The following is a 22,232-nucleotide window of genomic DNA, read 5'->3' on the forward strand; positions in this document are numbered from 1 at the left end:
GGAGGGCATCCAAAACACTATTACAAAGGTTTTGCACATGAGATTTCTCCAACTTTGGCTACCATAACAATGGCACTGAATACCAGTATTGTATCTTTTTAGTAAATCGCTGAAAATTGATACCCTGTTCATACCTGAGTACTGGCTTGAGCTGAAGGAAGTTGACACCTGGAGGGGCCACTGGTACCCCCTATGCTGCTTTAGTAACGGCAGAATAAACGTGCATGGAAGTTTGTTGTAATTATAACCAAACACAGAGTCCACCCAGCTGTACTCAGAAGTTAGTCTTGTAGTGTCCAGTAGGGCCCCCTCCCCCTTATGTTTAGGATTGCAACCTCATGGTACTAATTTGGTATCCTCATTAGGAGGCCTTCATGCATTTTTATGAGGTGCTAATTGGAAAAAGAAGGTAGCTTAGTCCTCTGGTAGAATCAAACATTGAAACCAAGTGGTTCATAAATGTCTTAATAAAAAATTAGCATAATTGCTGGATAGTGAATTGTAATAATCGAATTCTGTTGCATATTTTTGTGCCAAGCACAAAGCACATTTAGTTGTTCTCTTTAAGAAACGTATACTTTATGTAATACAGTACTTTATTACATTACACTGAAATAACCCATTTTTGATTGTCAAGAGAAGATTGTCCAGTCCATTTGAATGAATATATATATATGCACATAAAAGTTTCATCTCAACACTGCATAAAAGATATTAACTAAAACCAAGGAGGTAATAGCAGGCTTCAGTGTGGCAGATTGGTTTTTATCATAATCTGAAGAATAAAGGGGGTCTGTGGGGCATGAAGCAGGCTCGGGTCTGGTCTGTAAATGGGGGACAACAAAGTCATACATGAGGGCACTGAACTGTGATCTGCCGTCTGGTATATGCAGTTCCTGTAGCAATGAGCTAGAGCCAGGTGCTGTTGCCTAAAGACCAATAAAGAAAAAATGTTTGCAGTTTGTCAGTATGTAGACCATTTTAATTACACAGTGGAATCTGAATGTATATAAATTTCTTCCCTCCTAATATAAGTGTGGAAAGGACCTCAGTGTAAGCAAGTCACTCCTTTAAACACTAGGGTAAGCTTTGGGAAAGATGGCATTATCTTTTTAATTCATAAATTGACCTTTAGACATGTGTTTGCTGAATCCGTCATGGAGCCTAGAATTCCATGGCCACATTGCAGAGAAGTATGTGATGCCATATCAGCACAGCAATCCTACTCTATCTTAAATTGCACATTCTGGGGTTCTAAAATGCTGCATAGGAGTTTTCAGTTCCCTTTCTCTCCTAAGGGCCTGGTCCCCATATGAGGTGTAAGGGGACTAGCACCAGAAGGAAAAACTAGCCCACCCTCCTCCACAAGAGCACAGAACTAGGGATTTTGGCCATGTTTAGCAGAACAGCAGCTTGCAGGTTAAAGACAAGATGACTTACATTAAGTGTGTAGGTGCCAGGCAGGAGGAGAAGATAATATTCTCCATTTTTGTTGGTTCTGTAAGGACATATGTGTCTCCTTCCGACAGCTTCCACTATCACACCTGGAACAGGTTCGTCATTCTCATCCAAAACACGACCTTTTACACCTATGGCAAGAAGTCAAAAGAGGAAGAAGCCATTTCTTTTCGATTTTGGCACGTAACTAGAAAAGTTTTCTGCCAAGGAAGTACAGCAACAGGAGCAAATGGCACAGCCACTCGCAATCTAGTAACAGCCCTTTGTCACCAAATGCATTCTATAGTAACGTGTTTAAACACTTGCTAAAGTATTGTATGCACATTCTCCAAAAGAAGAAATGTTTGGCTGATGTTTTGATTTTTATTGGGGAAGGAAATTTACCTTTAGCTACTTTAAGGATAATAATGGATATAGTGAATTTGTGTAGATGAACAGGGGGGAAACTTGCCTCTCCTCAACATATTCACACAAGAACTAAAACACTTCTCTTGAGTGGAGGCAAAATCACTATTCTTCCTTAGAAGTCTAGAACATGACTAGCACATGCCTCTACAATTCCAATGAAGTTCTGGACAAAAGCCATGGCAATGCATGTATGGAGCACTGAAGTGGAAGATCTATCTACCTACTGCTTGTACTGGTTAGGATATTTTTTGTTGTTTATTAGGAAAAAAGCTTGACTATCCAATTTATTAAATTTGTAAATTCAAAGTATGGGGGAAATGTACAGACTCAAAACACAGTAACATAAGGGCAATTAACCTTTTATGGGCCAAGGGCTGTGTTGATCCACAATCCCCTGCAGAGAGCATATCAATGTGGATATGGTCTCTTTTTTAATGTACAAATGGGAGGGGCACGAGAAAACTTGGCATCAAAGTAGGGAACACAGGAACTGTAAAAAAAAATGTTACGTAATAACAAAACAAAAAACTTCTTGAAGTAGGATTGGCTTGGCAACAGTATTATCAATTGAAGGAAATCTTCAAATCAGACAAGAAAATGGATTTGAGAAACAGATATCAAAATTGGAGAAAGAAGTATTAATAAACAATAGGAAAATATCAAAAACAAATTATTATTAGGTTGGCAACTTAAAGATGAAGAAGTGTAGGAGGTTATGGTGAAATGGGCACAAGGCTTTGGCTATCCAATATTAATGGAAAATTGGGAAAGACTATAGAAAACAGACTTAAATTTCATGGTATGTTATTTAATAAAAGAAAATTTTATGAAGATGATATACCGGTGGTATATAACCCCATGCGAATTGGCTAAAATATATAAAAACAACACGGACACATGTTGGAGATGTAAACAAAAAGAAGGAACCTTATTCCACATGTGGTCGACCTGTCCCCAAATTTTAAAAAAAAGGAACATAGTCTATAAAGAGGTAAATAAAATGCTCAAACATTTATTAAAAAGCCAGAGGCCTTCTTACTGGGCACCATGACCATAAATATCTTTTTAAAAACCCCAAAAGAGTGTTTCTGGACGCAACCACAGCGGCTAGAGTTCTAGTTGCCAAATACTGGAAAGGAGAACGGGTGCCAATGAAGGAAAAGTGGCAAATGAAATTATATTAATATGTGGAGCTGGCCAAATTGATAGAGGTAGTAAGAAACCACTCGAATACAAAAATCAAAAAAGAATGGGATTGTTTTAAAAATTATCTGTGTAAATATGGTTCTCAAAGTAATATTTGGATGTGTATAGATTTGTTTTTATAAAATGGAATTAGGAAAAATAAGAGGAATATAATTTATAAGGAAAAGGATGAAAGCATGTTAGAATGCAATACAAAGATAAGGAAATAAAAAGAAATGAAGAAGCTGTAACAGGGGTAGGAGGAAGTCGACTATTAGTGAAATGAGATTAGATAGATGAATGAACAGAATTTGTGTATGTTTTGTACATTAAAGAAGAAAATATGGTGATTTGTATGTTTTTAAATTGCAACAATACTAATAAACTTCCTGAAGTTAGCCACCACTGCCAGAAGAGAAAACCTAGTTTTAAATTAAGGGAACTTGAAGAAACTTGTTTTTGTAGGAGGGGAGAACCTTATTCTGAATATTAGGATTAGCAGAATTAAGCTGATTCCAGACTGTTGCTCTTTTGTGGGTGGGATTCAACCACACAGTGGCAAACCCAAGTTGGACAATTAAACTGGATCTGCACAACAAAACAATTTGTAAAAATTAAATAAGGAAGAGTGACGGGAAAATGCTTGATGTGAATGCATATGACTGCCTCTGAAAACGAATCAGAACTCAATGCTCAATGAACAGGCCATGTCTGGAAGTGAACTTGATGTCTTAGCCTGCTTAAAAGTTTTGCCCCTGGCAATCCATGGGAGGGCAGTGTTGCTTCACTACATAGCATGCAAACATGGCTTCCTGCTCATGTAAATAGGGGTCATGCGTGAACATTGCCACTGGAGTGTACTCTTCTGTAACACTAAAAGTATGTACACATAACATGCTTTGAAAAAACAGCTGTGTTTCAATTCGATTTTGCAAATCCTGGTACACATCAGTTTGATCTGTTTTCACTTCGGTCGCTATCTGTTTCCCATTAGCCCAACTAGCTCAGTACTTGAGCTGTAGCCCAACTATATTCAGAGGGCCACAGGTTCCCCATCTGCCCCCTAGTTGATGGGCAGAGTCACTGACTCCTTCCTCTCTTCCTTGAACACTACCAATCCTCATACTATTTTCACTGGGTAAAATTGCTTTGTTCTTCGAAACAGAACTGAAACCTTTTCCGTCACTTTCTGGCAGCACATTCTCAGAAATCTTTTACTATTAGCCCCCTTCCTGAGCAATTACCATACTAATTAGAACGCTAAAGCGCTTGCATGCAGATCTGTAAAAACTCCTATTACAGTAAACAATATTTATCAGAGATGTTTTCTTCATTGTTCTTTAAGGAGCTTATTATACAACATGTGTAATAAACATTTTAAGGTCTTATATATATAATAAATGTCCATAAATGTACCAAGCAAACACGTACATACATATATAAACTACATGTCTAAAGCAGCACAGGAAGACCGTCCTGAAACCATTTTGACTCCCAAACTGACCAAATGTTTTCTCTGCAAGGAGGGAGGGGGTGAGGGAACCTTCCCATTGTCTCAGGAATTGGGTAATTACCATCTCAAAGGAATGGCCAGACTACCAGGAAAGGCAATCAGATAAGGCATTATCAGATAACCTGGCAGACAGGAAAAACAACAACATTCAAATTTCTGTTGTAGACCACCTTTTTTGTGATGTAGGTATGATGTTTGTGGGGGGGGGGTTCTTGGGCTACACCCCTTCTGTGATGTATGTATGATGTATGGAGGGGTGGTCTTGAGCTCCAGGGCAGGGAATTTCAAAATGGCTATATAAAGGCAAGCGCACATGGTTCGTGGTCCTCCTCCTCTTTCCTATGTGTGCAACTCTTTCCTGTTGCAACAGTTTAATAATGATCAGGCTTACTAGCTGCTTTGCTTCTCAATATTCTCTGGTTGGCCTCTGTTATTTTCTCCTACTGATGGAGATCCTACAAAGGACTCTATAAGGGCTCTTGTGTACCCCATACTGGCATAAGGGCAGATTTTGTTTACAACACATGAAAACCAGAATATTAGCTATGATAAAAGAAAATTGAGTAGAGCCATCTTACCTAGATGAACTTGTTTAATGTATTCAATCAAAGCATTTTTATTGTCATTCCAGAAGGATGGAAGCTCATCTTTTTGTGGAAATTTACAACATGATACTTCCAGAGTGATGTCAAAGCACTGTCCCCAGACGTAGCTATAATCCTGCATTCCACCTAAAGTATATATTTAAATGCATAGTTTAAATGCCGTTTAGAAAAAGTTAGCATTTTAAAGACTCTCCTAAACTCCTTTGCCAGGTGCCTCAACTCATCAGCCTTGGTTCAAATGTCCCCAGGAAGCTGATTTGGCATGTGAGCAGCAAACAGCTGGTCAGCAGAAAAGTCAGCATTGTTCCAGTCCTCCAGCCGCCACTGTCACTTCGGCTTGTTGATCTGCTACCGCTGCCCTCTGCTTCTTCCGCCCTAGACTGTCCTGTGGAATCTGCCAGTGGCAAATGACTAAGCATGGACAGTTTTCTCTTAAGTCAGAAATTTTCAACATTTTTGAGTCCACAGCTCCCTTGACGCAGCTACATTCTTTCTGCAGCACCCCCGTGGGGCTCAGGAGCCCAGTTATGTCACCCCTTGCCTGCAGAGCTGGCAGCTTCTCACCCTTTTTCAAACACCATCCCTTGTGGAGCGTTCCCTCAGGCTCCTCTCCTCTTCCCTCTCCTTGGGGGTCCTCCATGCAGCCACAGCTGCTGCCCCTGGTCTCTGAGCTGCCCACCCCCCACCCCAAAGAGAGGTGCCTCCTCATATTGCCCTGCCCCACAGTGGCCTGGTAAGCACCCCCTGGCCAGCCCCAGAGGCACAATTTGCCTGGGGAGCTCATAGCCAGGGCTGCTGCAACAAACAGTTGTGCAAGCCTTTGGGAGGCAGAAACGTGAGACGGCATCTGAGGGAGGCAGGGAAGGAAAGAGGGACGGAGGCCAGTGTTGCCTGCAGCACTCCTGAGCATCATTCACGGCACCCAGGGTGCCACAGCACAGCACACTGGTTGAAAACCATTGTCTTAAGCCATTATTATTACTGTATTTCAATATTTGGTTGGAAGCCGCCCAGAGTGGCTAGGGAAGCCCAGCCAGATGGGCCAGGTATAAATAATAAATTATTATTATTATTATTATTATTATTATTATTACTACACCGGCACTAGGCTCCTCCCACTTTTTCTTGGTCTCCTACTCCCACTACATAGCTGCATGCAACTTAAAAGCTCATGTCAATGAAGTAAGAAGGAAAGGAAACACCTTTCCACTCACTTTTCCAACAAGAAGACTGCAAAAGGTATATGGGTAGGACCTTCACCGCCTTCACTGGTTCTGATTTAAAAGAGTGGTAGAGCTGGGTATCATCCGCATACTGATGAACACCCAGCCCAAACCTCCTGATGATCTCTCCCAGCGGCTGCATGTAAATGTTGAAAAGCATGGGGGAGAGGACAGAACCCTGAGGCACCCCACAATTGAGAGCCCAGGGGTCTGAACACTCATCCCCCACCACCACTTTCTGAACACGGCCCAGGAGGAAGGAGCGGAACCACTGTAGGACAGTGCCCCCAGCTCCCAGCCCCTCAAGATGGTCCAGAAGGATGTTATGGTCGATGGTATCAAACGCCGCTGAGAGATCCAGCAGAACTAGGAAACAGCTCTCACCTTGTCCCTAGCCCGCCGGAGATCATCAACCAGTGCGACCAAGGCGGTTTCAGTCCCATGATGAGGCCTGAATCCCGACTGGAAGGGATCCAAATGGTCCGCTTCTTCCAGGCATGCCTGGAGTTGTTCAGCAACCGCTTGCTCAATCACCTTGCCCAAGAATGGAAGGTTTGAGACTGGGCGATAGTTGGCCATCGTGGCCGCATCTAAAGATGGTTTTTTAAGAAGCGGTTTAATAACTGCCTCTTTCAGCGGGTCTGGGAAGGCTCCCTCACGGAGGGAAGCATTCACCACCCCACGAAGCCCATCGCCCAGTCTTTCCTGGCTAGCTTTTATAAGCCAGGATGGGCAAGGATCCAGGAGACAGGTGGTTGGTTTCACTCGTCCAAGCAGCCTGTCCACATCCTCGGAGGTAACAGATTGGAATTGATCCCACTCAACTTGACTAGACAGAACTCTAGCACTCTCCCGCCCTGGCCCTGCTCCCACGGTGGAGTCTACTTCTTCCCGAATCTGAGCGATTTTATCTGCAAAAAACTTTGCAAAATCATTGCAGGAGAACATGTGGCCCGTACTGGGTGGTTCCGCTAAATTGTGAACCACCTGAAAAAGTCTCTTGCTGCTGTGCTTTCCAGTGGTGGTCCAACAAGCCAGTCAAAATGGCTGGGAAAGGGGAGTGGAAGAGCTCAGGATTTGGCTTGTCAGTTGGATCCTGTCTCCCCACCATGGCCTACTGATCTTGCAGGTGTTCACTGTGTTTGATTGCAATGTATTATGCATTGCTTTGCACTGGATCGCTGCAGTATTTTTTTTATTGCTTTGTGGATTTTTACTGTTTTAAATTCCTTCGTTTGTTTTTATACCTGTGTACGCAGCGTAGAATATACAAAAAAGGAGGAGAGCGCTTAGGGAACAACGGGGGAATTTCTTACCTTGAAGCATGTACCACTGATATCCATTTGTAATGCCGTCTGGGAAGTATTCTACAGAGTTACACGCATTCCCTTTATGCATTGTGGCATGTTTCTCGGAGTATGTTCTCGCCAGGTGCATGAAAACATCATTATCCACAGTTCGGCTCTCATCCAGAAAATTAACAGTAACTGTGGAAAGAAAGCAACCACAATGGAAATTTGGTTACAGTGTAGATTGCATTTGCCTGGGTTTCTGCACACACATATCACAACTAATATATATAGTTTGCATCCTACAAGCATAGGCACATTTCTGGCTACCGCTAGAAATCCTTCCCAGTACAAGAATTGCTAAAAAATGAGGGCTGGCTCACCCATGAGGCAAACTGAGGCAGCTGCCTCAAGTGATGGAATCCCCCAGTGTGCTCTGCCTGCTGCCAGAGAAGTGAGAAGAAGCGGTGGTGCTGGTTTCTGGTGAGTTCCACAACATCTCAGGTGGCAAAGCAGGACGGGCCACTCCCGCCACTATTTGTCGCATGTATAGCTTGCCACGTTTTCAAATTTACATTACTGGCCCAGCAAATTCCCTCTAGACTAGATCAATGGCAGTGTGAAGCAGCCTTTCTCAACCTGTGGGTCCCCAGATGTTGTTGAACTACAACTACCATCACCCCTAGCTAGCAAAGCCAGAGCTCAGGGATGATGGGAGTTGTAGTCCAACAACATCTGGGGACCAACAGGTTGAGAACCGCTGGAAAGCAAGTACCACTGTAACTGTGCCCTGTTGTGGCTTGGCTGGATGTCTGTGGGGGTGTTGACCGGTGCTATGATGTAGACTCCATGTTATGAATTCCTGTTTTGTGTATATATATAATCAACCCTGCTTGGCATAGTTCATAGCTTCTCTTAGTTATTTGACCAAACTGTGGGAGGCAGTGGAAGACAGGAGTGCTTGGCGTGCTCTGGTCCATGGGGTCATGAAGAGTTGGACACGACTAAATGACTAAACAACAACAATCAACCCTATTGGCTATGCTGGCTGGTGCTGATGGGAGTTCAAAACAGGTCTATATGATCGAGATCAAATGATTCAAATACTTTGTATTATAGACAGAATTGAATACCTGCCTTTGCCTGTGTATCGTGCAACATCAGCTATGGGTTGCCAATAGGTTTAGTGACCCTACGCTCAAGCAATAGCTTACCTGAATTGCCATTATCGAAAGGGTAACTTGCAACCAGTGACCCGCCATGCAGATTAGCAGAGAGGACAAAGCTTTCATTCTTTAACCAGTTCATTATCGCTTCAGTCTCTGGCTGGATGTCATGAGTATTTAGGATAAAGGCATCCGGGAAGTTCCTGTTCAGATCTTTATTATTAGCATTGAATCTTAAGAGGGATAAAAATATATATATTAGGCTGTCATCTAGAACATACTTTCAAATGAGTGAGTTTAGGATGCAAATGTTTGGTTACGGTTGGCTATTCAGACATAGTTTTAAGCTGTCTATGGCAGGGGTTCTCAAACTTTTTGTATCTTTGAATCCTACTAATGCCTTTTGCTTGCCTAAATGGAGGATAGTTGTAGACTAGCCTACTGTACAAAGGTAAACATTTCATATGTTGTTCTGCCTGTTTTTGCCTCTGGTGTCTTTCCCCAGGATACATGGCCTTCAGGCTGAAAGATCTCCCCACCCTTGCCTACTGCAGAAGAATCTTGTATTTCAAGGAGATAGGCTAATCGTTTGCAGAATTCTTCCTTTTTGTTTGTTGGAAACCCTGTCAGAGTTTGTTTTGTCTTTTTTGTTTGCTTGCTTTGTTGTCTTGATTTACTGTTTGTGCTCCAGGAATAAATACCAGCAGGATGTGGGTCAGCTGAAAGCTGAGTGACCACCAGCAATAGTGCAGTTGCAGGATTAATTAATTATTGGCCTTGCTTAACAGGTGGGTTAATGAATGGAATATCCAATGGGTACCTCATAGTCCTCATTATCCTCCAGCATCTAGGTCCAGTTGAAAGAACGAATGAACAGCTGATACAGAAACTAAAACAGCTATAACCTCTAGCCATACTTTTCAAGGATTGGGAAAGGTGGTTGAGTAAGCAGAGGCTGAATTAAACAACCACCCCTAGGTGCTACTCAAACACCCCTGCAGTGCATGGCAGCGTTTGTAGCACCCATGCCACTAGAGCACCTGAAGATATGAAAAATGCAGCCTAACAACAACTTTTATTATTTATACCACACCCATCTGGCTGGGTTGCCTCAGCCACGCTGGGTGGTTTCCAACACACATAAAAACAACATTCTGCCCAGACACTGAGGTCCAGTCCTGAGGGCCTTCTGGCGGTTCTCTTGCTGTGAGAATCCAAGTTATAGGGATCCAATCAGAGGGCCTTCTCGGTAGTGGCGCCCGCCCTGTGGAACCCCCTCCCACTAGATGTCAAAGAGAAAAATAACTACCAAGCTTTTAGAAGACATCTAAAGGCAGCCCTGTTTAGGGAAGCTTTTAGTGTTTAATAAGTATTTTAGTGTTTTGTTGGAAGCCGCCCAGAGTGGCTGGGGGGACCCAGCCAGATGGGCGGGGTATAAATAATAAATTATTATTATAAAAACATAATAAAACATCAAACATTAAAAACTTCCTGATACAGGGCTGCCTGCAGATGTCCTTTAAAAGCTGTATCATTATTATGTATGGAACTGTAACTTATTACCATATTGGCCTGAATAGAAGCCTCACTTTTTCCCCAAATTCCGACCGTGAAAAGTTAAAGTGAGGCTTATATTTGCAACCTTACGGTGTGCAGCCAGGAGCGCAGGGCAAACAGTGCCAGGAGCGCAGCAAAGCGGTGCCTGCCCCGCATGTCATTCCCCACCCTCTCCAAGGCTAGGAAGGGAGAGAGCAAGGAAGGGGAAAGGCCGCCAGCAACGTAGCATTGCCCCCCCCCCAGTACGTAGCCAGGAGTAGTGAGGAATGGGGCAGCTTATATTTGGGGATTTTCTCTCTTTTTTTCTCCTCCCCCCTCCAATTTTAAAGGTGCGGCTTATATTCGGGTTCAGCTTATATTCGGGCCAATATGGTATATTTAGTGTACTATATTATATCCTTGTCTTTTTTGCTCTTTTTTTCTCTTATTTCTTTCTCTTTCTTCTATAGTTTTATTTTTTTTAACAGGGAAGAAGGAGGAGAAGGAGAAATGTTTTCTCACCCCCGTCCTAGAAGGACCCAGATTCAAGACAACTTGGAGTTTGAGGTCCTGGAACCAGGAACAGAAGGTAAAAAGCCTTTGGGTGAATCTAATGTGGGGTTCTGAAACGTATTGAAAGCAAACCCTAAGGTGCTCCCCATAACAATTTTCGCTCTGTTCTCACCTGCCCAAAAGAGGCTCACAGCTGGCATTTATTACTGATTCAAATCCGTCAGGGTTCATTGAAGGCAGGATGTGTATTCGGGTGCTGTCAAGGAGTTTTGTAATGACCGGATCACGCTGATCACTGGTTACCAAAAAGTCTATAAGATGGAGCAGCAACTCCCTCCCGACTGCCTGTGTTAAGAAGCACAGAGTTGTGTGTGTTTTAAATGCAATGGACAATAAGGTGCAACACAGATCTTAGTTTGCCCGAGGTACAAAGGTAATACATAATGCAGACCTAATACAAAGCGCCATATTCCTAAAACTAGCAAGCAGAATATGATGGCCAAGATGAATTGGGTTAAAATATATTTCCCCCATAAATCAAACAGCCAAGAAAAACACAGCGATACTTTTCTTATGGCTTGAGCAAAAACTGTGGCAGTGAATGCTTTAGTGCATTTGGGGCCTGGGTGAGGCTTCCCACTGAAAACCAGTTCCAGCCAAAATACCCGTTGCCCAAGCAATGCTATCCATGTGGAAAGTGAACCAGACAGGACGCAGACACAGGCACAGCTAGCGAACAATGAGTTTTCCCTCCCAATCACTGCAGCTGGAGAAAAGCAGCAGTGAGTGGAAAAATCCCTGTAGCTGTATTTGTTTACATTCCCCACACAATCATATGCACACATATGGCAACAGACAACCAAAACACATTGAATGGAAACATTTTCACAGTGTGAGCTGGCCCTATCACAGTAAGCAGCAGTTTTCAGCAAGGACCACAAGCCTGAGAATTAGATGTTATAGCCTAACATTCCCCAACCTGATGCCCTTCAGAGCTTTTATACCACAACAACCATCACCCCTGACCATTGGTCACAGTAGCTGGAGCTTACTGGAGTTGTAGTCCAAATAAATAATAATAATAATAATAATAATAATAATAATAATTATTATTATTATTATTATTATTATTATTATTATTATTATTTATACCCTGCCCTCCCCAGCCAAGGCCGGGCTCAGGATGGCTAACAAGCAATAATAAAAACAAATTGAATGAATACAACTTAAAAAACAAGATTAAAATACATTAAAATATTGAAACATTAAAATATTAAAATGCAGCCTCATTACAGGAGGAGAAGGAAAAAGAAAGAGGGGGAGGGAATCAAATTGGCTCCAAGCCAAAGGCCAGGTGGAACAACTCTGTCTTACAGACCCTGCTGAAAGAAATCAGATCCTGCAGGGCCCTGGTCTCATGAGGCAGAGCGTTCCACCAGGCCAGAGCCAGTGTTGAAAAGGCCCTGGCTCTGGTTGAAGCTAATCTAATTTCTTTAACTACAGATTTAAGAGCAAATTTAAGAGCATAATTTTTTCCGCTCTTGGGGACTTCACAGATAAATATCATAATGTATTGCTATGTACCCTGGACATTCATTAAACCAGCACATTCTATTCTCTTTTGTCTATACTGCAGACATTGTGTTCTTACAATGAAAACTATACTGCGTAATAAAGTGTCCAACTCTGAAACTTTGGAATGCTGTAGACTTCCTACAAGTTCACTTCAGTTACTGCCAGATGAGATCTGGTTTCTGGAATAGATAGGCAAGAGGAAGACTGTGTATTTTTATTTTCTAGTTAACAGACCTGGAATGGTTTTGTAAAATACATAGCTCTACTTCGTTCAACATTGCTCATGACCAAAACAGGACGAACTTTAATACAGATTTTTAATGAAACAGGACACATTTCAGAAACTGCTATGCCTAAAAGGAAGGGAAGCTTCAGCAGGAAAATAAAAAAAGAGAGTATGGCAAAAGTTTAATAAGCATGTCATAGTCTCCCTGGATTAAATGACTCTCCTGACTTATTCCTTAATGACTGAATCCTACTAAAAAACCAAAGGTAGATTCAGGCAAGAGTTTCCACACTCACCTATGTGTTAACTGGAAACAACTTTTATTTACTACCTGACAGGATGATAAGACAACCAACTCAGCTACAGAATTATATGTGCACACTTAGAGGAAGCAGCCCCTTAGTAAGACGTCATCCAAGTTTGTAAGCAAAGCTATGTTAGGCCAAAGGATGGAGACAAAAGCAGAAATGAGACAAGAGAGGAAAAGGCAAAGGGTCAGAAAGCACTTTGATATCACATGCTAAAAATGTCCCGTTCTGTCTATTACTATGGAGCAGAACTGGTAAACCTTCCAAATGCTGAATGCCAGTGCTAGGCAGGCCCAAGCAAGCCAGTAAAGTAGGCACTCAGAGGCATAATAGGATAATACATAGTTCAATGGATGTTTGCTTCCATCTCAACATTTTAAATAGGATTAGCAATGACATAATGTTGCATCGTAAAAATAGTTCCTATTGCAAAAACAGAACATCACCACCCTTCCCACTTATAAATGTCACCGTAGCTCTTCAACATGTATCTAGTCACATTCCACGGTGCACAAAAAAAACAAAGGGAGATGTTCTAGGTTTTTTCCTACCGTGGGACCTCTGACACTTTTCCTAGGTGATGATGAGCATATTCTAGTGAGCATTTAATCATGAAAGGCTTTTTTCCAATTACTTTTTTGCAATTCTAATTAATAGTGCCATACAGTTCAGCAGGAGAGTTAAAGCACAGAGGGAAGAGAGGCTCATCTCCTCTGAAAATGCCCGCCATGCACAGCAATTAGCCTTGGAAATAGGCTCCCCTTGCAGCCAATTTTCCCAAGCCTAATTATAAAGTTTGTTAGATATAAGTCATTTTTGTCCTGTTGGTACCGTCATGATCTCACTCCAGCTGAGGAACTTTGTAGTATTTGTATTCAGACATGAATGATAAAGTAGGGATCTAATTCCTATTTGCTCCTGAAGCAGTTGTTCTGTGTCAAACTGCAACCTCAAGGAAATAATGTGAGATGTTGTGGGGATCAGCAGCAACAGCTATTTATTAAAGCACCAAACATATACTATGTGCTGTATATGAATAAAAAGCACGGGTTGCTGCTTGCAATGCTCACAACAACGAGATAGGCAGAATAAGGAAAACTTGGCTAGGCATAACTAAAGGGTTTACAATTAAACCTATACTACAATTAGCTGACAATAAAAATTATTCAAAGGAAGCAGTGCCTCATCAAGAGGAAAATGCAAGAGAAGACATGAGTCCTTAAAGAAGGATGAAAAGAAAGGTTGGCAGGTATCTATTCATAATTACCCTTTAGCATAATCTCGCAGAGCAACACATGCACAGTGAAAAGAGTAAAACTATGGAATAAACATTCAACAGAAACAGAAACAGCAGCAACTAAACTAGGCCAAGCCATAAAACAGCAATTAAAGTATCACTGGGGGAGGGGAGGAATTAATGAAAAGCCAGGCCCCACACATGAGGAAAGTACAGAAGTGAGAATTAGCACAAGGAAATCAATAGGTTAGTATTTTATGAATGGCAAGACTAGGACTGGGGAACCTTTCTGAACTAGAGTGCCTTACCACCACCAACTCCCACAGGCCTCTATCAATCACCTGGCATCATGTGAAATCCTTAATCTGAAACTACTGGCTTTGCGGTGCATCCTCTCTTTCCTCAGAATGCAGTGTGGTGTGAATTGCATAGTGTACTCTGTGTGGGGAAAGTAGGGTGAATGGTCCTGCCTTGGGCTGGTGAGTGGATCTGATGGCTCCTTGGTCCCTCTTTCCACTCCCTTAATTGTAGCGGGAGAAGAGATCTATTCCCCCCACCCCCAAAAGTGAATTCATAGACAAGTCTATTGAATTGGGGGGGGGGTCCTAATGCACTATTTGGCTTACCTTCCTTTTCATTTTTCACATTTAGACAAGGTTAGCCTACTTCACCCGTGCCACAGACTCATAATATGGTATTGGTTCAATTTGCATAGAACTAAATTATAGTTTTACACAAGTTTCATGGTATGGAAATAATTAAAACCACACACCACCAAGTAATAAAATTAGCCTTTGGTAAGCCCATCAGTAATGCAAATTGAATATTATCATTGCAATATATATCTCACAGCAGACAGGCAGACACTTCCCACAAGGCTTCTTCCTGTTGTTCCCCCCCAACCCACCCTGATATGGGTCATATGTGGTTTTGTTTGCTTGCTTAAAAAAAGCCATGCTCATATTGGCACTGTCAAGCGCCGCTAAAAAGAATGCTTCTTTGTTAGCGCAGTCAGGCCTCTCCCCATCAGCAACAACTGAGAACAATGCTGTTGCTTCGCTGCTGTCAAGAGAGAGATTGTCCTTATTTTTATTTTTTAATCAGACTTGAATTTGTTTTTTGGAGTACACAACGATTTACATGCTGGGTTCTCCTTTTCCCGGGTCTGGATGAAAAAGAAGTGTGCCTTGGAAGAGTAGGGGCTGCAATCCATATTAAGATAGCATTTTGTTACGGCAGCGGGTTGTTTTCCGTTATTGTGGCACCTACCTGTATAAATTCACATCCTCAACCTCTTACCCTGAGCTAGCCAGTCTCTTTTATCTTCTTCTCTGTAACCTGCAAACTCCTTAAAGGCTATCCCTCAACCTGTGAAGAGTGAATTGCCAGAATTCACTGGAAGCAGACAACCACGGTAACTGCTCTTTGCCTTCCTGGTATCCTCAGTAAGAAACACTCCCCATATTATGAAGCTTTCCCTGGCTAGAAGCTGTATAGGTGACATCACATCCATATAATAAACCAGTTTTGAGCATTTAGAGGGGGGGGGAGAGAGGGGGGGAGAGAGGGGGGGAGAGAGAGGGAGAGAGAGAGTGAGTTTTTTAGTCCTCGCTATTGCAGGAGGAGAATCCAAAACCTTTAGCCACCCAACAGGATTAAGAGCTCTCGGTGCATAAGATGTATGTGTGGAATCCCTGCACACCTGAGGATCTCGGGGGGGGGGGTGTGTTATTGGCTTGTTGTCATTGTTGTCATTTTGATTATGTATTTTGTGGTTTTATATTTTGATTTTATTTTGTGAACCACCCTGAGACCTGAGGGTATAGGGGTGGTATAAAAATTCAATCAATCAATAATCTTGATGGACAAATTCCAGAGTGTGCCATGTGGACTGGTTCGCTCCCAAAATGAATGAAGTGGCCAAATGCCCCAGCTGATAAATCTGTGGGGTTGAGGATCGACTGCAACCAGACAAGCCACATAAGTACTTGAGTTATACAGATGGTTATGGAAAGTTAAAAAGCAAAACATAAATGCCAAGATGTTCCACAGCAGCCACTGGGAAAGCTCTGTCACCGCTTGTTTGGATCATGGTGAAAACCTGGTGAAGGCCTAAACACTAGAAAAGGGCTTCCTGGTTATCATTTTAATGGATTTATTAGTGCTGCCAGGTCAGCTCTCGGTCCTTCTTTCCCCGTCCCTTCCACATTCCTTACTTGAGGAACCAACTGCTTGTACAGTATTTCTCTCTTTAAATACAGTATGCAAAATATTCTGCTTTCCCTTCCAGTATTAGCATTGTGCGACTGTTAACGTTTTTTCTACCTGCAAAATGCATCACTTCAGTCAGGCCACTTGAATTGAGACTGAAACTTGAGAATGAACTGAGAACACAGAAAGGAACCATTGTGTAGCCAAAATGCTTAACCTCTCTCTCCTCCACAGTCAACCCCAGACATTCCACAATTATTCCTTACTGCACTGACCAATATATACATGCTGCACTTCAGAGTGTAGATAAGAATCTGTCAATATTTTCCCCTAACATTTTTAAGAATTTTGTTTAAAAATTTGCCCAAAAATCCATTGTTTTCCATGCCCAAATATGTCTGGATTTTCCTGGATATCTGGGAAGCAGCAGTGTCCAGGTGGAAATTGGGCAAATGTCTGGGAAAATCTGGACGTATGGCAACCCATGTTTTTCCATAAAAATAGCTCTAAAAAAGCTTATTTTTAAGAAGCGAGTTTGCCCAAAAAGCTCAACAACTTTTGCCAAAACTAAAAAAAACCTTCATCAACTTTGCCAAAAAGTCTGGATTTTCATTATTGTGATGCTGTGAGAGATATTTCCATTGGATTAAAATAATTATCTTCTACTGTATAGGCATTCCTCTAAGGATTAGATATGTCTTTTATAAATAAATTATTATGCAAATGGATCAAAGCACAAAAAAACTCCAGGATTACTGACAAAATAGAATAATCAACCCCACTTAAAAGTTTGACCTATCGAAAATAAAAATTGCCAACAACGTCAATGCATGATAGTTCAAATAAACCTTTTAGGAAAGACTGGAGCTGAGTCATGTCAACATTATAATCTACACTTATTTCTTTCCACATTTGTAGAAGAAAGGGGGGGAGTTCAGCGGAAGGGGAAACAGAAAGGTAATCAGCAACATCAAGTGCCATTCAGTTCTACTAAAACACAACAAATTTAATGTAGTTCTTTAAAGTGCATTTGATCCCATATGGTTGGGCCTTTACTTTCAAATTCCAGGCAGTCCATATGAAATACATTGGGCATAAAGCCTGCTGACATTATTTGTTCATGGATGACTTTAAAGTATGGGTAGGTGACTAAAGTATGGGGGCCGGATCCGGCCCAATCGCCTTCTAAATCCGTCCTGCGGACATTCCGGGAATCAGCATGTTTTTACATGAGTAGAATGTGCCCTTTTATTTAAAATGCATCTCTAGGTTATTTGTGTGGCCTGCCTGCTATTTTTACATGAGTGGAATGTGTGCTTTTATTTAAAATGCATTTCTGGGTTATTTGTGGAATAGGAATAGCATAGGAATAGCATAGGAATTTGTTCTTTTTTTCTTTTCCCCCCCAAAATATAGTCCGGTCCCCCCACAAGGTCTGAGGGACAGTGGACCATCCCCCTGCTGAAAAAGTTTGCTGACCCCTGCTTTAAAGGAAAGAAATACATCTGAAGAGAAAAAGAATTAAAGTAGAAAAGAATGAGACGAGAAAAGCTCCAGTCCACTCCAGGTTAAAATAGAGGAAATACTAGCTATTACTATAATCATACTACAGAAGGCATACACACATAATATCCAAGTACAATTAGTGCTCTTTTTAAAAAAAAATAATGAGGTGCCAGTAGTAATATCTTGATAAATGCTAGCACACAATGGTTGTCCAATCCATAGGCACCAAAGAGAAAGAGGTGATGGTAATCTGCACTAGTGACTAGCATTACAAAAAAGCTCTGATTACTATTAACACATTATTTTCATAATGTATCATTCTTTTCATGCTGCCATTTGAGACGCTGTCTCAACCACATTGATGTTATCAACGTTCAGCTTTGGCAACAAGATAAAACTAGCCTTGGAGAACTTAGCAGGACAATTATTGTTTGGTATGCTCTTTCTAATTATTACTGAAGGCTGCCAAAAATCCACAAAGTTAAGTCACATTATGGCTTTTTCTGTCATTTGTTTGTTTCCTAGGGGTCCTAGGAAATTCACCAGGAAGATCATATGTATCATTCTCTCCATTATTGTTTTCTTCAGCTGTTATCAACTGAGGTAAAGAAAGTCTAAAACCCAGTCTTGAGGAATGATCGAAACAGATGGACCTTCTAAATATTACGTGTGACAGGCCCTTTGATAATATTTAGCACATTTCTCTCTCTTCAATTCCACCACGGCACTTCCATCCTTCAATTCTGAATCCCTAAAGAGAGAAATGTTAAATGCATCTCTAGCAATTTGGCAAAAACTTAAGACTTCCATGAGTATATGATCTCAGCTGCTTCCAAGATATCAGGCAAACAATGCTGTAAAGGAAACCACAACAATTGAAGTAGTCAACGTACCTCATCCCCATGCATATTAGCAACATAGTTGAACTCTGGTATGCCAATCCTATGTTGGGTTGGAAACCTTCCCAGAGCAAGAACCCACAGGTCTCTACCTTTAAGTGGAAAAGAAATTTTTTTATATATACACCATGGCAAAATAATGCAAAGTAAACAAATGAAGGGCTATATCTCCTTTGGCTCAACTGAATCCCCCCACCAAAAAAAAAAAACTTCCTAGAATAACAGGCACGGGATCTTCCTGACTGATAAGCCGTTGGGCTGCAATTCACCATGGAATTTTTTGGTGCAATTACTGGGATTAAAGTGTGAGTAACTATGTACAGAATTGCAACCCAAACATTGTTTTTTAGCTTAAGCCAAAAATAAAACGTAAACAATATTATTAAATAAAAACTGTCATAAATGTTTCCTTAGTCTTAAAAGCTTAGCCCACTTCTACAAACAAAACTTATTTAACAGAAGAAGACTTTAAAAATATATCAACAGGAAATCAGCTGCAAAGGAATAATGGGGGAAAGTAAAGCAAAAAAAGGAGCTTACTAAAAAGCAACAGAATACCATATAAGGCACAAGAATTAACTTTCTTAACAAACAAAAGCTGGCATGAATTTTTGGTCAGAAACCAGAAAAACCAAATTTAGCTAAAGGCAACTACAGGGTCAGACTATGAGGCGGACTGAGCTGCCCAGGACCTCCATACACTCTGCCCAGGCTTGCACTCCAGGGCGGTCATTTCAGTGCTGCTAATGCAATGGTTTGACTTCACCTCTGGAGGCGCACTCCATTGTCTCTCAAGACTACTGTTCAGAATGCCATATAAATTATATCAGATTGCCCTATATATTTGCTGCCACCCATTAAATTCTAAAATCTTGATGATGCAGGACTTCCCTTTGCAGAAGCCATGCTGTTTCTACCTCAGTAACATTTCTTTTTTTGATGTAATTATTGGTTTTGGTGTGGGTACTTATCAAAAATCATACATAGATCAGTAACAAGAATTTCATCTCTGGAACCTACCAATTCTTGTTTCTTAATCGTTTCCCACCTTTTTCATCTAATAGTGCAACCGCCTCCCTGTCTTGTTTCTGCTTTTGATGTACAGTGGTACCTTGGTTGTGAAACTTAATCCGTTGTGGGAGTCCGTTCTACTACTACAACAGTTCAGAGACCAAGGCACGGCTTCTGATTGGCTGCAGCAGCTTCCTGCACTCAAGTGGAAGCCGCGGAAGCTGCGGAAGCCACATCGGTCATTTGGCTTCCAAAAAAAGTTTGCAAACCAGAACAGTCCGGTTTGCGGCATTCAGGAGCCGATTTGTTCAACAACCAAGGTACCACTGTATGGGTGTTTTTAGCAACACATCCTCATTTTCTATTTTTAGTTTTATTGGCAACTTACATTAGTTTTGCAATAATCTCTCTTCCTCCCCCCCCTCATTTGAGCAAAAGTTCCACTTTCTAAAAGAAGCATTGCATTTCTTAGCTTGACTCTTTGCATGATCCACACTGCTATTCTCTTATCTGTACCTCTGCTGAACATAGCAAATATTTTATTTGAGGTATAAATATAATACATTAGTATATTCTAAATAACCTCTAAGCATCCTGAAGAGATTTGACATGGAGTAGCCAATGTGTTGCTCTCCACATGTTACTGAACTACAATTCCCAGCACCATAGTAGGACTGATGGGAGTTGGGAGTCCAGCAACATTTGGAGGGTGTAATGTTAGCTATCCCTGGATTTGAATATCCCGACTCTAAATTTCAGCCTATCCCTTTCATTCTTTTTCAAGTTTCCTCTTTCGAAATCAAATGTGACTGTCTGGGCTTTCTTGGTAATTTCCCACTTAGTAATTGCCACCCAACTGCTGACCAATTCACTTGCTCAGCTGCTTTTGCAGAAAACTGTGCCTTTGGGAGCAACCAACACCTCTGAGGGCAAACAGCAGCTGGAAAATAGCAGCAACAAACTAGTAAGGGGCTCAGATCAAGAGCACATTCCCAAACAGCACCATGTGGCTGTCTCCCACCCCCACCCCCCAAAAAGTGACTATTTTGTAAAAAGTGTGAATTAAATAACATGTATTTTGGCACTATCTTTCAGAGGCTCCAATCCTACACATGCTTAACTGGGAGTGTGACCCATTGTATACATTGGAGTAAACATGCATTGGACTATGTTACATTTTGCTGACGGAGGAAGCCAAAACACTTAGCTAAATAATATTAAGCTTCACTTGGTTGTATCAGACAGTTAGGCTGCAATTCTGAACTCATATCTGGGAAGGAGTAAACCCAAAAGAAACAAATGAGACTGAATTTTGAGGGGACATATACAGGATTATTGCACTGCTTTTTTATATTTAAACTTTTGTGATTGCCTTCCGTCAGGATCCGGAGCCCATGTGAATGCTGCGTTGTTTAGCAGTTTTCAGTACATAAAGTATTGCTGTTGATTTTAAAAAGTTCACATACAGGCTATGTGAACAAAAACAAACAAGCATCTACTTCCTCTGATTTACAGACTAAGTCAGAAATTTATGTATGAGTAAACATATCACCAACTTTTTTTAAAAAAACTCTGCTGGCTCATTCTGTATCTATTAAGCTAGAAGGAGTGAGACACCTGAAACATGATGTTCTTTCAGACATCAAGACAAACTTTGCTTTCATTCCTTTGGAAAATGAAAGCACTGAAAATAGCAATGTTGATCTAGCATTAAGTTCTATCTATAACTGAAAGGAACTATGAGCCGCTGTTTGTGCAGTGAGAATGTTTCATTAGTCATTAGTGTATTTGGTAGAGATGTAACTTTCCTAACCATTCAGCTACTTATTAGTTTCTATTACCAAACTTTCGCGTCACAATGAAACTGTCTGCAAATCAGCTTGAGAGTCTCCAGAATACTTTATGAGGGTCTTCATCCCTTTACATCTACCCTAATCTGATGCATGTTTACTTATTTACTTAAGTTTACCAAGCATGTTTACCTATTTCAATATCTATGTAGTCCTTATCACCAAAAGAGGATTCTGTTGTGCTAACAAACGGATGCAAGAGTGGTCATAGGGATAAGGTGGTTTTTGTAAGTGAAACTACCATAACATACAGGGTGACCTGAAATCTAAGATACTTCCAGAAAGGTTACTGAGGAGTGACAGTCATTTATATCAATACTAGAAGCTTGCTGACATAAGAGAAAAAAAGAGAAGACAGATTATAATTGGCTAATGTGCTATAAACGCTAAGGTAGATGCCATACTAAACTTGTAATTAGAAAGAACATTAGGGTGTAAAAAAAATAATAAGAGCAGGACATGGTTAGTTTAATCAGAATTGCAGTGTCTGTGTGAGATTGAAGATTTAAACTC

General features: G+C 41.2%; 1 protein-coding gene across 3 annotated transcripts in view; it reads right to left on the bottom strand.

The window, feature by feature from the left end:
• Positions 1-578: 578 nt before the first annotated feature.
• Positions 579-22,232, bottom strand: part of CPM (carboxypeptidase M) — a 32,664-nt gene continuing 11,010 nt past the window's right edge. For all 3 annotated transcript variants that reach the window (XM_081928085.1, XM_081928084.1, XM_081928086.1), the window contains 7 exons: positions 18,853-18,950; positions 11,069-11,241; positions 8,896-9,080; positions 7,709-7,879; positions 5,143-5,295; positions 1,441-1,589; positions 579-929 (listed from right to left, as the gene is read on the bottom strand). In XM_081928085.1, coding sequence (XP_081784211.1) covers positions 690-929; positions 1,441-1,589; positions 5,143-5,295; positions 7,709-7,879; positions 8,896-9,080; positions 11,069-11,241; positions 18,853-18,950 — 1,169 coding nt within the window. In that variant the 3' untranslated portion in view covers positions 579-689. The remainder of the gene's footprint in view (positions 930-1,440; positions 1,590-5,142; positions 5,296-7,708; positions 7,880-8,895; positions 9,081-11,068; positions 11,242-18,852; positions 18,951-22,232) is intronic.

The sequence above is a fragment of the Podarcis melisellensis genome (assembly GCF_964234715.1).
Source record: "Podarcis melisellensis genome assembly, chromosome: 10".
NCBI classification, from domain to species: domain Eukaryota; kingdom Metazoa; phylum Chordata; class Lepidosauria; order Squamata; family Lacertidae; genus Podarcis; species Podarcis melisellensis.